The sequence below is a fragment of the Mirounga angustirostris genome, unplaced genomic scaffold (genome assembly GCF_029215605.1).
Source record: "Mirounga angustirostris isolate CCGP_5_RB_7025 unplaced genomic scaffold, mMirAng1.0.hap1 SCAF_5, whole genome shotgun sequence".
Lineage (NCBI taxonomy): Eukaryota > Metazoa > Chordata > Mammalia > Carnivora > Phocidae > Mirounga > Mirounga angustirostris.
Genome location: NW_026991713.1, coordinates 172,781,695 through 172,797,416, shown reverse-complemented (window position 1 = coordinate 172,797,416; position 15,722 = coordinate 172,781,695). Strand labels below are relative to the sequence as shown.

At 52.0% G+C, this 15,722-nt stretch overlaps 1 protein-coding gene across 1 annotated transcript; it reads left to right on the top strand.

Moving 5' to 3' along the window:
- Positions 1 to 34: 34 nt before the first annotated feature.
- On the top strand, positions 35 to 8,591 carry MUC12 (mucin 12, cell surface associated). Its single transcript, XM_045870931.2, is given in 12 exon segments — positions 35 to 44; positions 441 to 542; positions 1,014 to 1,141; positions 1,487 to 1,551; positions 4,243 to 4,394; positions 4,715 to 4,789; positions 4,904 to 5,066; positions 5,802 to 5,963; positions 6,294 to 6,296; positions 6,578 to 6,652; positions 8,170 to 8,260; positions 8,447 to 8,591. Coding segments are annotated over 12 exon segments (1,068 nt in total). The 3' UTR covers positions 8,489 to 8,591.
- The last annotated feature ends 7,131 nt before the right edge of the window (positions 8,592 to 15,722 follow it).

Below are 15,722 nucleotides of genomic sequence, written 5' to 3'. Positions count from 1 at the left end.
ACACACAACTGTGAGGACGACCCAGTCTTCAGCTATGACACCAAGTAAGTCTTTTTGTATGTCACTCTGTGTGCCTCTCCTGTCCATCTTCTCTCATCAACCAGTCAGCTTTGATTTGACCTCTTTGTGGTCTTGTTCCACCCTTCCATTGCCTTCTAGTTGTCAATGAATATCATCCACAGGAATGGTTATTGTTTTTTCTTTTCTTTTCTCTTTTGTTTGTAGGGCTTTTGCTTTCTTCACTCATCCCCTTTCATCTTTTGTTTCCTTCTTCCTCATTGTCCCTCCTTCTTCCCCTCCCCCTTGGGCTTGAGGTGGTGGCAGAGGGTCCCATCCTCCTCTTTCAGTGTAATGCCTGAATGATGGGTACTGGAATGGGAGCCAGTATTTTTGTCCCTTGGTCTTCCACGGTGACTGATGTGAATTCTACCCCTTCACAGGGCAGTGTCAGAATGGGACCATATGGAATGGAGAAGAGTGTGTCTGTGCCCAAGGCTTCTTTGGTTACCAGTGCAAGTCCCTTATGGACTCCTTCCTCCTAGGTAATGAACTTTTCTGAGATCTGCAAATTGTCCCTATGCTCCTTAACCACTTAAATAGGAAGGCAACGCTGGAAGGATTATCTGCTACCACTACCTCATTGTGCAGGTGGATGAGAAAATACAACATTTACCTAGACCCAAATGCTTAGGTAGAACATAGACCTTCTGACTCCTTCTTCAGGACTCTTTTCACTAGCTCCTCTGCCCCTTGGATCAAGATGTTTTTAACCCAGCCCTTTCTGGAGACCTCTGCTTAGCTCTCTCTGGGTCATGATCCTGACCACTAACTCTTCATGGTGTTCAGAGACAAGGGGCAGAAGTTTCAGTGACTCCTACTTGCCTCCTGGATTTCCACCCACCCTCCTACCCACTTTCTCTACCTCCATGAGACCAGCAGGTAGAGAATTAACCAATCCCAGAAGACATTATTGGGAGGTTGTTATCTCATGCATAATATGGCTATTCCCACAGAAATCCCGGAAAAAGTCAATGCCACTTTAGGCGTGACAGTGAAAGTGACTAATAGGAATTTCACAAAAGACCTGAATAACATATCCTCCTCGGTATACTGGAACTTCACTCAACTATTCAAGAATCAGGTAAGAGAAGGGAAATCCTAGTTTCCTCAACGTGGATGTCCAATGTCATTGAGGATACAGGGGCTCATTCTGACTGACTTTGGAGTTTCTCAGCCCATGGATCCCTTCAGTCTTCCCAAGTCCTGGGTGGGGGATCCTCTGAGAGCCCCCTTCCTTCAGTACCACCTCAACCACATCCTGGGAGAGGGAGCATCCCTATATCTATACTTTTCCTTCCTTCTTTTCTATGAGCTAATTCCATGGGTTCCCCGGGGGAAGGGGGCCCTGGGGCTGCCTCTGAGACAGGGAACAGGGGCTGTTGCATGCCCCAAGCCTGTATGAGCTCAGCTACCTCATTTATTTCAGATGGATAAAGCTTACGTGGGCAAAGACTTTCCCCAGTACAGAGGTGTGATCATTAGGAGACTGTTGTTGAGTATGTGGGGGGGTCAGATTTATAGACTGTGGGAAGCCCCCTCTCTCTGCTCTCTTGTCTTCTCCCATCTTGAATGAGTATCAGTACCTAGCTGGACCAGAAGGGCACCCAGCCCACAGGCAATACCAGAAGGTTCTGAGCCATTCATTTATTCATTCATTTATCCTTCATCCATTCAACAAGCTTGTACTGAAAGCCTACCTACCCTGTGCTAGGTGCAGGGAACACAGTGGTCCTGGTTTTCATGGAGCAAAGAGTGGCAGAACACAGCAAAATGGCTGTGCAATATAGTTAGAGTTAATGGTAAGAGACACACAGGGTGCAATGGGAGAGGTTGAGTGCAAGCTGGGTGAGGTGGAGGAAAATCTTTCTAGAAGAAATGACAGCTAAGCTGAGGCTAGAATCAGGAGGAGGAACAAGCCAGGAGGAGGGAATTGATGATGAGGAGCCTAGAGGTGAGAGAGAGGAGGGTAGATTCCAGGAACATAAAGAACAGTTGGCAGCTTGAAATCATGGTGGGAGAGGAGGTGGAAAGATGACCCGTACCAAGTTACTTAATCTTTAAGCATCCGTAGTTTTGGCCCACGTGGGAAGGTATCTGATTTGCACTTCAGACAGCTCAGTCTGGCTGCAGGACTGAGAATGGGTGGACAGGGGATGGAGATTATAGTGACCTGGACCACAGAGGTAACAATGCGGAAGAAAAATAGTCCAGTGTGAAAGGTCTTTAGGAAGCAAGACCAATGGATCATAGGGATTTGATGGGTGTTTGGAGAGAAGGAGGGATGACACCAGATTTCTGGGCCACTAGGGGTGTGGAGTGCCCTTTGCTGAGATGAGGAAGGTTAAGAAGGAGGGGGATGGGAAAGAAGATGATAAGTGGGCTGTGGGGAGTCTCAAGTGCCCAGGGCCCAGCCACACTGAATGGCTGAGTAATGGAGCAGCATGTGGTGGAACATGTAATAGAAAGTATCTGCAGCAGAGACAATGGAAGAAGGTTTCCCTGGATAGAAGTTGCTGGAAGCCCTGGGAGTAGAGCATATGACCTGGGGATGGTCACAGCACAGGGACTAACATTTCCCAGGAAAGAAGCATGGGAAGCACCAGCATCTAAGGGATAGGGAGGAGAAGCAGAGTGGCGAGAAGTAGACAGAAGCGTGGGAAGGGAGCCTGGAGGGTGTCTTGTCCCACGAGGGAAAGAGAGAGATCTTGTCAAGGGCCCATGGGGTTCCATGCCTCAGCATCCTCTACCCCACCCTCACCCCCTGCCCAGTACCAGCGCTTATTTCCATCTCCATTTTGGCACAAGGTTTTGTTAGTTTTTGTCCTCCTGTGTCCTATTCCTGACTTCTCTGTCACAATGGCTGTGACTGGTGACAGACCTTGTCTTAAGATCTCTCAGTGCCCCATTGGCCATCTAACAAGGAGCTTCTGGGTTGGGATCTTGTATTTCTAAAGCGACCTCATGTTTCTTCATTTCTAAAAGCATGCTTATTTGGTTTTCAAAATATAATCCAACAAACTCTATTTAAAATTTTTAATTTAAAATATTTTTTATTGTGGTAAAATACCCATAACATAAAGTTTGCCATTAACCATCAAATGAATCATTTTAAGTGTACAGTTCAATGACATTAAGTACATTCACAGTGTTGTGCAACCACACCACAGTCCATCTCCAGAACTTTCTCATCTTCCCAAGCTGAAACTCTGTACCTTTTTTTTTTTAGATTTTATTTATTTATTTGAGAGAGAGAATGAGAGAGAGAGAGAGAGCATGAGGGGGGGGAGGGTCAGAGGAAGAAGCAGACCCCCCGCTGAGCAGGGAGACCGATGTGGGACTCCATCCAGGGACTCCAGGATGGTGACCTGAGCTAAAGGCAGTTGCTTAACCAACTGAGCCACCCAGGCGCCCACTCTGTACCCTTTAAACAATAACTCTCAATTCCCCCTCAAACCACCTCGGGCAACCCCCATTCTACGTTCTGTCTCTATGAATTGGATAACTCCAGACACTTTATATCAGGACTCACGTAAATACTCATACAGGATTTGTCCTCTTGTGACTGGCTTATTTCACTTAACACAATGTCCTTTAGGTTCATTCACATTGTAGTATGTGTCAAAATTTTCTTCTTTTGTAAGATTGAATAACATCGCATTGTACTGTATACCACATTTTATCTGTTCATCCATCAATGGACACTTACTTAGTTTGCTTCCACCTTTTAGCTATTGTGAATAATGCTGCTGTGAACATGGGTGTACAAATATGTCTTCAAATCCCTGCTTTCAATTCTTTTGGTCATATGGTAATTCTATTTTTAATTTTTTGGGGAACTGCCTTACTGTTTTCCTCAGTGGTTGTGCCATTTGACATTCCCACCAACAGTGCCCAAGGGTTCGATCTCGCCACATCTTCACCCAAGAGCCTTCCATTTTTAGGAATGAATTTCACCCAATGGCATTTATTGTGATCACTGATATTTTGGAATCTTAGATTGTTTGGCCCTGCAGCCAGCTTCCCTCCAAGACGTTAACTGTTGGAGGGAAGAGTCTCTAGTCTGTCCTGCCTCTGTATCACACAGCTAATTGTCTCTCATCACCCCTCTTGCTTTGTGGGCCCCACTTTCTGGAAGGGTGGGAGACCCAGGGTGACTGATGAATCACCGAGTCCTGGTTCTAGCAATGGCAGTGTTGTGGTGGAACATGATGTCGTTATGGAGGCAAATTACACTTCAGATTACCAGAAACTGTTTGAAAACCTCACTAAAATCATAAAGGTCAAGATTATGAATGAGACCAAAAGGCTATCTGGTGATTCTGAAGTGTGCAGAGGTAGGCTCACCCAAAACCCCTTGACGAAGGTGGGGAAAGGATGGGAGGGGTCCCATAGGGTGGGCTCAGCCTCTCCCCACCCTGCATGTCTCCTCTTTTCTGGAACTCCAGAAGCCTCCCTATAGGGATCCTGAAGCCAGGCCTGGGTGCCTTCCCCAGACTCTCCAGTGCCCCGAGCAGCTTCTCCCAGTCTCGGGCTCAGGTTGTCCCCAGCCTTAATGCCCCCATCTGAGCCTGCTTACAGGCCCAGCCGCATCTAGGGATGGGCCAAGCCCCTAGTAGAGCAGAGGGCAGTGTTTCTTTTCCACCATGCTTAGCAGCCTCCTCACCTCTGTGTTACGATGAGGAAGCCACTACTGTGAGCAAGACCGTGAAGCTGGGCTTTGACCTGCAGGGTAAACAGCTCCATAGATTGGTGGGTGGGGGTGGGGGGCAGAGTGTGGGCAGTAAAGTGGGGGCTGGGGGTGCTTTAACCAGGCTGATGCTTGCTGCCCACCCTTCACCCCTAGAGCAATGCACTCAGAAGGCCACAAAGGACTATGCCCAGTTCTCTTATGTGGATGAACTGGATGGGAAGCTGGCCTGTGTGACCAAGTGCACCTCGGGGACAAAGTTGCAACTAAACTGTCATGAGGGTGAATGTCAGCTGCAATGAAGAGGTCCCCGCTGCCTGTGAGTGTCCAGCCCCCCTAAGGCCAGTGCCTTAGCCAACTGGTGACAGACCTCGGACACGCACTGGCCCTCTCTGGTGGTAGGACTGCACTCTCCACCACAGTCATGGAACAGGGGTGAGGAGGGGGAGGCAGAGGGGGTCAGGCAGAGCTCACAAGGTGCCTCCTCTCCCATCATCCTTCTTTGTTCTACCTGGGTGTCCCTTCACCCCTCGCCCCCATCAGAGGGAGGAGTGGGTGCAGGTTACAGACGTGGGCATCCTAAGACTTGAGCGAGCCCCTTCCCAAGAAAGTTCCGGTTACCAATTTCCAAATCTATAGGTATAGATCTCTCTCTCTTTCCTTTTCCTTTCGCTATCCTAGCCACAGTGCCATTATCACCTCTAGCTACAGCTGGGGCACTAAGTTCGGGAGAGCACAAATTAAAGCATAAAATATAAAATTGGTAACACGCCCGTCAAGGTGCCAGCTAGAGATTAGATGGGTGGACATCAAGTGTCTGGGACGAGGCATCCAACACTCAGATTCTGAAGCCTGCTCTGTAGTAGGGGGGCCCCCACCCCCTCACTGCCCCTTAAGTGCTGGGGAGCCTCCTAACCTGGGTCCCTCCTAACCAGCGCCTGCCCTCTTGGAGGGAGAGCCAGTTTCCTGTGCTTTGGCATTCATCTTTTTTTCTTTTGGGAGACTGGGTGTGAGGGATGCTAGTGGACTGGCCTGATCTTCCCTGTGTCCCCAGATGCCCGGCCTCGGACACCCACTGGTACTGGGGAGAGACTTGTGCCTTGAGCACCAGCAAGAGCCTGGGGTGCGGGAGTGTGGGGGCTGTGGGAGCAGTGCTGGTGGTCACGGTGGTGGTCCTCACTGTCCTCCTCTGCCGATCCCAGAGAAAACTGCACAGGTGAGCTTCTGGGGCCGGGCCCAGGGGTGGGGGACCACAGTTGGAACATCCCAAGGCTCTGCTCCTTCCAGCTCAGCATTCGGAGGCCTGATGGCAACCCAGCCCCTCTCAGCTCTGGGTAACAGCAAAAAGCAGCCTGCTGATCTGAGCTGATCTGTTTGGCAGAGAAATGCATCCAAAAACTTGGGTCCTGAAGTTGGATTCTGTAAAGACATCACCTGGTGTTAACCCTTTGGCTGCCATAGAGCCACACTGTTGCTCCAGGACACCGGGGGATGAGCTGTCCAGCGTCACTCTCCCAGCTGTAAAATGGGGGAAAATCTACCTGAGAAGGTTGAGGAGCAATGGGCACAGCACCTCTGACTATCAGAGGGAATTGCTCTGGCCCTGGTCCAATGCTCCCATCTCATAGATAAGGGAAGGAGGCCCACTGAGGGAAGGGCAAGCAGGTCACGGTGACGTTGTTTTGTTTTCTGCTACTGCCCTGGGGACAGGCCCCTCCCTGACCCAGGGCTTGGCCGTGACAGTCCTTTCCAGGAGCCAAGGGTAAGGGCCCTCTAGGCCCCCTCCTCCACCTCCCTGCCCCCAGCTGCTCACGGCGTTTCTGTTGGCAGGCAAGAATACAATTTGTCTGGAGAGTGGCATGGAGAAGATGTTCCTGGCAGCCTCCAGAACACAGGCATCTGGGAAGATACTTCTCACCCGGGGGCAAGCTCCTCTTTTCTCAGCTCCTCTCTATCACGCCCGTCTGCGTGTGGCCCACACTCACCGTTTCCCTCCTCCATGCCAGACTGTACCACTGTCTGGAAGGTTCCCCTTGCTGGGGCTCTGCCTGTCCTAATCCCACTCTGTTTCCAAGATCTGGTTCAAATACTGCCCCTCCTTAGAGCCTCCCGTGTGTTCGGACTCTTCTGATTCCCAGCTGGCGTGGAAAACCTCCATGTCACATCTGCTCTGATCTCTCGCTGAACGAAGATGAACGATCTCTGTCCCCCACCATCCCTGCTCTGGGGCAGGTACTGCCCTACCAGTTCCTCCTGGCCAACACCATGGAGGGGCTACAGGCATGGCTGAGAGCCGGATCCTGCCCCCAGAGAGCAGCCCCTGTGAGAGCATCAGATGCACACACAGTTAGTGGGAGGACAGGATCATGCCCTGAGCTCCAGGGGCATGGAAGGATGCCCGACCCAGCCAGGGTGGGGTGGGAAAAGAAAAGACTGCAGAGGGGGACATCACCCGAGCCTGTCTGCAGGCTGGGGGAGTGCTGTGAGCTGGTGAGTAAGCCGTGTGCTTCTTGCTTCCAGAAACACTGATCCCAGTGAGGTCGTGGAGGTCTCTGTGGGCTGTGATGGGGGCGGGGACACACCGGAGGGGCTTTAAGAGAGGGAGGCCAGACATGCATTTTGAGCAGCTCGCTCAGGTGGACTTGAGGGGGACCTCAAGTGGGGGGACCAAGGAGAAGGCTCTGCAGTTATGCAGGGGAAGGAGGATGTGGCTGAGTCGGGGTAGTGGGGATGGGAGGAGTGGACAGCCCCCAGGGAGCTGGGCGGGGCTTGTCCCTCACAGGCTGGGAAAGGGAGAAGGCCCGGATGTGGGGGGGGCACTACCTGGAGGGGGCAGAGGCAGCAGGTGGAGGACACAGCTGAGCACGGGGAGGGGTCTCGGCCAGTGGGCAGCTGGGAGTCGTCAGAGAGCATGGAGGCAGGGGAGAGAGCAGGATGAAGGGCAGAGTACCTGGGAAGACCTTGGAGGAGGCAGAGAAGAAACGGTCATGGAGGCTGAGGAGGGAGGAATGTGCAGGACTCGGAAAATGGCTGCTGAAAACCCGCCAGCTACAAGAGAAGATTCTGGGTACAGTTTCTGCTTGCCACAGTTCCCGTTGCTGGAGGGAGTGTGTGCTGGTGACCCCCGAGCAGTGCCTTCCTCCTGTTCCACCCTCACCCAGGTCAGCCCCAAGCCTGCCCATGGCCATGACTTTTGACCCCGAGGCACACGAGGGGCTGTGGTTCGCTCCTGTCCTCTCGTCACACTGGGCCAGTTCCCCGGGCACGCTCCGGAGCCACCTCATAGGATGGATGGGCAGTGGGAGATACTTTCGGGAAAATATGGGACTGACTCTTCAAACCTGTCCCTTTTACTGGAAAAGGCCCCCGTCTGTGTCTCTCCAGCCTCCCCCAGGCTCACTCAGCCTGGCCCCTCTTTCTGCAGGTGAGAATCTGAAGGAGGACTCATTCAGCCTTAAAAACATCTACAGCCACTTTTGGCCCTCCCTAGAGAATGTTGACCCTACCACAGAGGTGACTGGGAGCCCCTCCCCGGCTAGGAGCTGTTCCCTTCCCCTCAGCCCTGCCACCCCCCCTCCCCGGGGCTGCCTGGGGAGGGTGGACACCCTTGGTCTAGAGACAGCTAACTTCCATGGGATATGGCCATTGCTGAAGGACCCCCGTTGGCCTCACCTCCTCTCTCCACTCCCCCCCCACCAGCTCCACATCCAGAGGCCCAGGGTGGTGACAACTGCTCAGTGAGCGAGGCAGGGGCTTCCGCCCCTCATCCAGATTTGGACAAGATAGCGGCAGATAGAGAGCCCACCACAGTGCTACTCCCCCACCTCCCCTGTTGATCAAAAGGGAACAGACGTCAGAGCCCAAGGTGGTCCTGCTCAGGCTGGTGGGCTTGGCCCAGCCCCTGCTGTGAGCCTGCCTCTCCTCCATCACCCTCTATCCAGGAGCCCCAGGGCTGCCCAGACACCCCAACATCTTTGCTCCAGTGACTCACCACTCTGGAATTTGCCTCCCAATAAAAGAGCAAGGTTTAAAGTAGAGAGCTGTGAGTTGTTTCTTTCTCTCTCCCTGCGGGGGCCTGGCTCCCCACCTGGGGCTCCAGGGAGCCCTTCTTGGAGAGAGCACTCCTCCCAGGATTAGATGCCAAATCTGGACATGGGACACTCACCACTCTCAGCCCCTTCCTGTGACCACATGTCGAGCAAGGAACATGGACCCCCCTCTTCTGCTCCAGGCCGGGGCAGGATCAGGCCCACCTCTGCCTGAGGTCACTGTGGAAGACGAGCCTGGGATCAGACCTTGGGGGCCTCAGGCCCAGGGAGTGAGGAGTGGGGGCTCACAGAAGGCTAAGGAGTGAGCGCAGCCTTAACTTTGCTGACCTTGGGCAGGGGCAAGGTCACTCCGGATGGCCATGGAAGCTCGTGCCCTCCTGTGAACTCAGAGATAGATCTCTGGGCCTACTGATCCAAGAAAGCAGCCATCTCAGAGCTGGGCACTGGCCCAGGTGTGGCCATGATTTGCATCCTGATGGGGTACACACAGGGCCAGTAAAGAGAGCTTGACAAGAAGGGAGGGGAGTGTCCTTACCGAAGGCTGGAATTGAACAACAGGCGCCCTTGTCCTCTGGGGTTCAGGCCCAGCCGCTTCTCCTCCACCCTCTGAGTCCCTCCAGGGGTCTTCTCTGTTCTCCCAGGCTGCTAGGGTCCCTGTGCCTGCCCCTCTATCGGGGTGAAAATTCTGATGGCCCCTGTGCTTGTTGTGTGCTGCCTGGAGATGGAAGGGCTCCCCTCCCTCTGCCCTTTGGCCTGAAATAAAATCCGCACCCCCCCTCCCCCAACATGAGAGCTCATACACTGACTCAGGTGGGCTGGCCCCAGTTCGCCAGTGTCTCAGGGATCAAAGGGCTCTGGGGCCCATTTATTACTGGGGTTCCTTGGCTGACATTCATTTTGCCCATTCTGGCAAGGGTGAACAGCAGGTGCGCTGCCCTCTGAGCTCCGATGTTGAGATTGGTGATCAGGATGCTCTGCCTGCTGCCCCTTGTCCTTCAGCTCCTATCCCGACCTGTGGCTGCTGGGCACGGTGAGTGAACCCCAGCCTCGCCTCCTCTCCTGGGTCTGCCCAGGCCCGAGGGAGGGCTGCTTCCTGGGGGGCACAGGTGGGGGTACCCTCTGCCTGGAGCTCAGCCTCGTGCCCCTCACCCTCTCCTTCTCTCCCTGGCTACATGCGGTTTTGGGGTGCATCCAGGTTAGTCTCTCTGAGCCTGCTTCCTCCCTAAAAGGAGATAAGAGGTGAGACTTGCCAGGCCCGGAGGATTCAATGTAATACTCCCCGCACAACCCCTGGCATATGGCAGATAGATGCTCGGCTGATGTTAGGGTCTGTCCTTACCCCTTGGATGTGCCCCTCAACCTCCTGGTCACCTCCCACCAAATGTCCAGGCCTTCCTTTCATGACGAGATAAATGCTTGAAGTCTCTGCTCTCACTCTCATCCTGGCCATTTCTGCATCACCCCACCCCTGCCTTGTGCCCCGAGGATGTCCCATGGGCTGTCAGGCATCCCAGTACCAGGAAAGGGGCCACTTTCCATCCAGGAAAGGATGACAGGGGGTACTGGTCAGACCCTTCAGGAGTTCCCTCCGCCATTCGCCTGTCCCCAGAGAGAGAGGGAGGGGAAAAGCCAGGAACCAAACTGCCAGCCTCAGGTTCTCCTTCCCTGAGATGTCCTCCTGGGATGGCCTGGCTGGGGTGGGAAGGGGACTTGGAGGCAAAAGTGTGGGGGGTGCTGATGCTGAGCCTGTAGATGGCATTCAAGTTGCCATGTCCTGGGCTTTGTCTTGCCCTGAGCTCACTACACCAGGAGTAGTAAGGGGGCTCCTGGTGCCCTGGCCCCAGACCTTGGGCAACTCTTCTCCGAAGAGGGAATGGGGTGGGAGCGGTGGAGAAAGTACCTGTGAGCATAATCCTGGAGCCTGTGAGAAAGTACCTGTGAGCAAACCCACCCACAGGAGGTAAGGCCTTCTCTAGGGACCAGCCTGACGGCTGACGGGGCAAATGAAGAGGATGGGAGGAGGTAGGGGGGCGGCAGTCTGGGGCAGGGTGGGGCAGTGCTTGGCTTGGTCTAAAGAGCTGATTCACTGACCTGAACCTTACCATGATTTGGCACAGACTCCCAATGTGACAGCACCCAGAGCTGTCACCTTATTAGTAATAAGAATGACACCCTGAGAAAGATGAATACCTACCATTTACATCGACATGGATGGAACTGGAGGGTATTATGCTAAGTGAAATGAGTCAATCAGAGAAAGACAATTATCATATGATCTCACTCATATGTGGAATATAAGAAATAGCGCAGAGGATCATAGGGGAAGGAAGGGAAAATTGAATGGGAAGAAATCAGAGAAGGGGACAAACCATGACAGACTCTTGACTTTGGGAAACGAACTGAGGGTTGCGGAAGGGAGGGGCGTGGGCGGATGGGGTAACCGGGTGATGGGCATTAAGGAGGGCACGTGATGTGATGAGCACTGGGTGTTATACACAACTAATGAACACAACATCAAAAACTAATGCTGTACTATATGTTGGCTAATTGAATTAAAAAAAAAAAAAGAGTGACACCCTCTTCCCAGGCACTGTCTACGCTGTCCAGATTCTTAGTGACTTACCTCTAATAATGTCATTTTAGGCACCGTGATGTGCCTTGGTTGGGGAAGATGTTTCCAGCTCCCTCTCGTTCCTCCCCCCGTCCCCTCCTGGCCTCTCCCACATTCTGCATGCTATGGCTCATTGCATCTCTAGCCTCGGTTGCCCCCTCAGTGAAATGGAGCCTTGCAGACTCTTTGCTCCTACTCTCTAGGATTCTGTGGTTCCCTTTCTGCATCTGGCGTCAGCTGGTCTGTAGACTTTGGCATCTGACTCTCCCATGTGTCCTCTCTGGGGACCCAGAGCCACATCCCTTCTCAGGCTACTGGGCTGGGGATGCCTGAGTGGGGCGTGGGCCGCAAGGAAGAGCCTGGTGGCCTTCACCTGGCTCTTCCTGGCAGGCACACCCTCCCATGGCCACGGTCCCTCCTTCCAATACACCCTGATTATATTGCTTATCAGTGAAACACAACATCCTGGGCCCAGTTAGGTCCTGTCCAGTTGTGGCAAGTGCCTCTCACCTCCCACACCCAGTACAAATGTGACAGGCTTGGGTGCTCAGTCATCTCCCTCTGCCCTCTCTCCCACTCCCCATCCTGAGTGCCTTCACCACCCACGTCCTCATCACCATCCTACTGTCAGCCTCCTGAGGGAGTCTAAGGAACATACACTCTAGAGGCTACCTTCCCTCCACCTTCCGTCAACAAGGTCTACCTCCTCTGAGGAGCCTTCCTGGGGGTCACCACAGACTTCTCTCCCCTTGAACCCACTGCCTGCAACTACAGGAGACTGGAAAGAGTCTCACTCCCTGGACCACCATAATAAATTAGCACAATCCGAGTGGCTTAGAACAACAGGAAAAATCTTGTCTCACGGTTCTGGATGCCAGAAGTCCAAAACCAAGGTGTCAGCAGGTGGTGGGGAAGGAAGGATCTGTCCAGGCCTCTCCCCTGGCATCTAGTAGCTGCTGCCAAGCTTGGCATTCCTTGCCTTGCAAGCACATTATCTCTGCCTTCATCTTTCCCCGGGGTTCTCCGTGTGGGCATGTTCCTGTGTCCAAACTTCCCTTCTTAGAAGGACACAGGTTGTTTTGGATCAGGGCCCACTCTACTCCAGTGGTGACCTCATCTTACGTAATTACATCTGCAACAACCCTACTTCCAGATGTCATGTTCTGTGGTCCTAGGGGTTAGGACTTCACCATAAGAATCTGGGGAGGGGGACACAATCCAACCCCTCACAGGGGCCCCAGGGGGTGGTGGTTAAAGCACAGAAGTAACCCCACACATGTGTTATGAAGGGATCCCTCTAGCTGCAGTGTGTAGGATTGCTCAGCTTGGAGGCCCGGGTGGGAAGTGGGGAGATGGGGCAGGAGGCTGGGTGAGAGTCCACAGCAGCGCTGATCCAGTGGTTTCAGGAGCCACAGCAAGAAGTGGAAACGTCTGGGATACCAGCAGGCCTGGCTGATGGCGCAGATGTGGGAGGCGAGAGGGAAAGAGAAGCAGAGTGTCTTCCAAGGGGCTGGGCTTCAGCAATCGGTAGAAGGCTGCTTGCTCCGAGGGGTCTAGCAAAGAACTCAGGAGTTCTGTTTTGGACGGAGTCTGGGACGTCTACTTAACATCACCTGAAGATGTCAAGTCAAAATGGAAATCAGCTTGCCATTGGGGGTGGGGGTGGGGCAGAGCAAGAGACACACATGGTGTGGAGGGCTGTATTTCCTAGGACTGAAGCAAGATCTTCCTGAGTTCTCTGTCCCATGCCCTGAGAATTACAGGTTTTTCCAGTTTGGCTGGTGGGAAGAGCACTGTTCCCATCCCTACACGAAAGCCAGGTCTCCTTCCTTTTAATCTTTTCCAGTGGCACTTCTCAGATCTTGGGTAGTTGTTTCATAAGCATGCTCTGATCAGTAGAGTGCATGGCGGATATCCAGGGGCCCCTCTGTGCAAGTCCACCTCTCCAGTAATTCTGTCCTATGAACTCTAGCTGCCTTGGTCTCTCAAGACCCTGACGTGCATCTCCTCAACCCAGGAGATCTGCGGGGCTCCAGCTGCGTTCTCCCTCCTGGCACTCTGTCTGGAAGCCCTCTCACATCAGTAAGCTAGGATCATCATACGGTTCATCTTGTTTGTTTCCTTGTTTGTCTCTCAGGAACCACAGTCCTCTGTTGCCTGACATCCAGTGTATTGACAATCACCATTTCATATCTTTTGTATGGTGATATGGTTATCTGGGGGCTGGGTGTGGTTTCAGATAGGAGGGTGAATTCTTTTTTTTTTTTTTAAGATTTTATTTATTTATTTGAGAGAGAGAATGAGATAGAGAGAGCATGAGAGGGGGGAGGGTCAGAGGGAGAAGCAGACCCCCTGCTGAGCAGGGAGCCCGATGCGGGACTCGATCCCGGGACTGCAGGATCATGACCTGAGCCGAAGGCAGTCGCTTAACCAACTGAGCCACCCAGGCGCCCCAGGAGGGTGAATTCTGATCCTTGACACTCCATCTTGGCCAGAAGCAGAATTATAATGCTTTGATAAGGGCCTTTGACTAGTGTGTAATCTATTATACATACACGGCCAATTAAATCACTTTCAACATTTCAAGTTACATTTATAAAATTAATACATTACATTTCCTATTGACAGACTTCAATGGTTTGATTAATAACAAGACATTTCCAAGTAGTCAAGAAACTCCATAAATCTAATACAGTAAATACAGATTTTTAAAAACTTCCCCCAAACCCTCAAGTCTAATACATTAGAAGTACCCAAGTGGTGGATCTGAGGTTCTCTTAAATGGTCTCATACTGTTTACAAACTTAGCAATGTTTTAATGTAAAATGACAAGTCTAAATCAATCGCTCAATTATATATTATAAATTGAAACTGCAAGGTTGGCACATTAGGCCAAATTCTCTTGAACATTACAAATATCTTAAATCCCAAGTGCGAAGAGATTATTTAATACAAAGGGTTTAAATTTCTTATAGATAATTAGAGTAAGTGCATCTGTTCCTAGAGCTTAAATGAAGCTCTCTCCCGTATTAGTTAGGATATTTTTGTATCTGCTATAACAAATACGCCCCAAGTGTATAATCGCTCAACCACAAAAGAAGATATTTTCTTGCTCATGTAATAATACGAGGCAGACGTTCCTGGTTGGCAGGTAGCTTTCCCTCATGTGGTGATTCAGGGACCTAGGTTCCTCCTTCCTGAGGCTTCACTATTCTCTTGGGCCTCCTTGCCATCTGCCTCCAGTTGGCAGAGCAATGAGGACCACCACGGGAAGTTTCTGAGCTGGCCTGGAAGTGGCATGCTCACTTGTGCTCACGTTCCATTGGAAAGACTTAGTGACATGTGAATACTTAACTTTCTTGATATCTGACTCCCGAAGTGGGCAGGGGCTCCCTTTCCTACTGCTGTACAACTTGATGTTGTCCCAACGTCTCAAAATCTTCAAGACCTCATCCCCCAAACCCCGGCCTTCTCACCTCACCTCTGTGTAAGCTAGGTCCTGACGCTTGATTTCTAGATCCTGAAACAAGTGAGGTGGCCCTTTCCAGAGGAGGTGGGGCTGGGGGTGGAGAGAATCAGAGAGGTTTTGAGAGAATGAAGGACTCCCAAAAGGGAAAGAAAGTTATAGCTCCAGGAGACTAACTTCCCTTTCTCTTTCAGATCTCCAAGGGGACAGGGCCATATGGGATGGAGGAGGGTGTGTGTCGCAGGAGAACCCCCAGGACCCTCAGTGCAAGCAGATACAAGACATCCATGATACAGGTGAGGTACAGCATCCCTGGAGGTCTGGGAGGGAGCACCTTCGTGCAAAACGACTGGAACAACCTTCATAGGTCCACAAACCCCTAGATTTTATATTCCATGACGATGTGGATTCTAGGGCTTTATAAAGATTCTTAAGGTATATGGGAACCAGCCAGGGTCTATGGAAAGGGGTTCAGGCTCATCCCAATTCAAACAGCCTAGAGGAGATGGCAAGAGAGATCAGAATATACCTGCAACAAATATTTCAAGTTCATTCAGACAATGGATTCTGACAACAGATTTTTTCTGACAACACTAACAAGAAAGAGCCCACTTAATGTAGCCATTCTTTCCTCCCCCCACCGCCATTTACCAATCTATTTTAGAGAGACAGAGAGTGCTCATGAGCAGGGGGCAGGGAAAGGCAGGAGAGAAAGAGAGAATCTTAAGCAGACTCTCTGCTGAGGATGAACCTGACGCTGGGGCCAATCTCATGACCTGAGATCATGACCTGAGCCAACACCAGGAGTCAGACAGTTAACGGAATGAGCCACCCCAGGGGCCCCTAAAG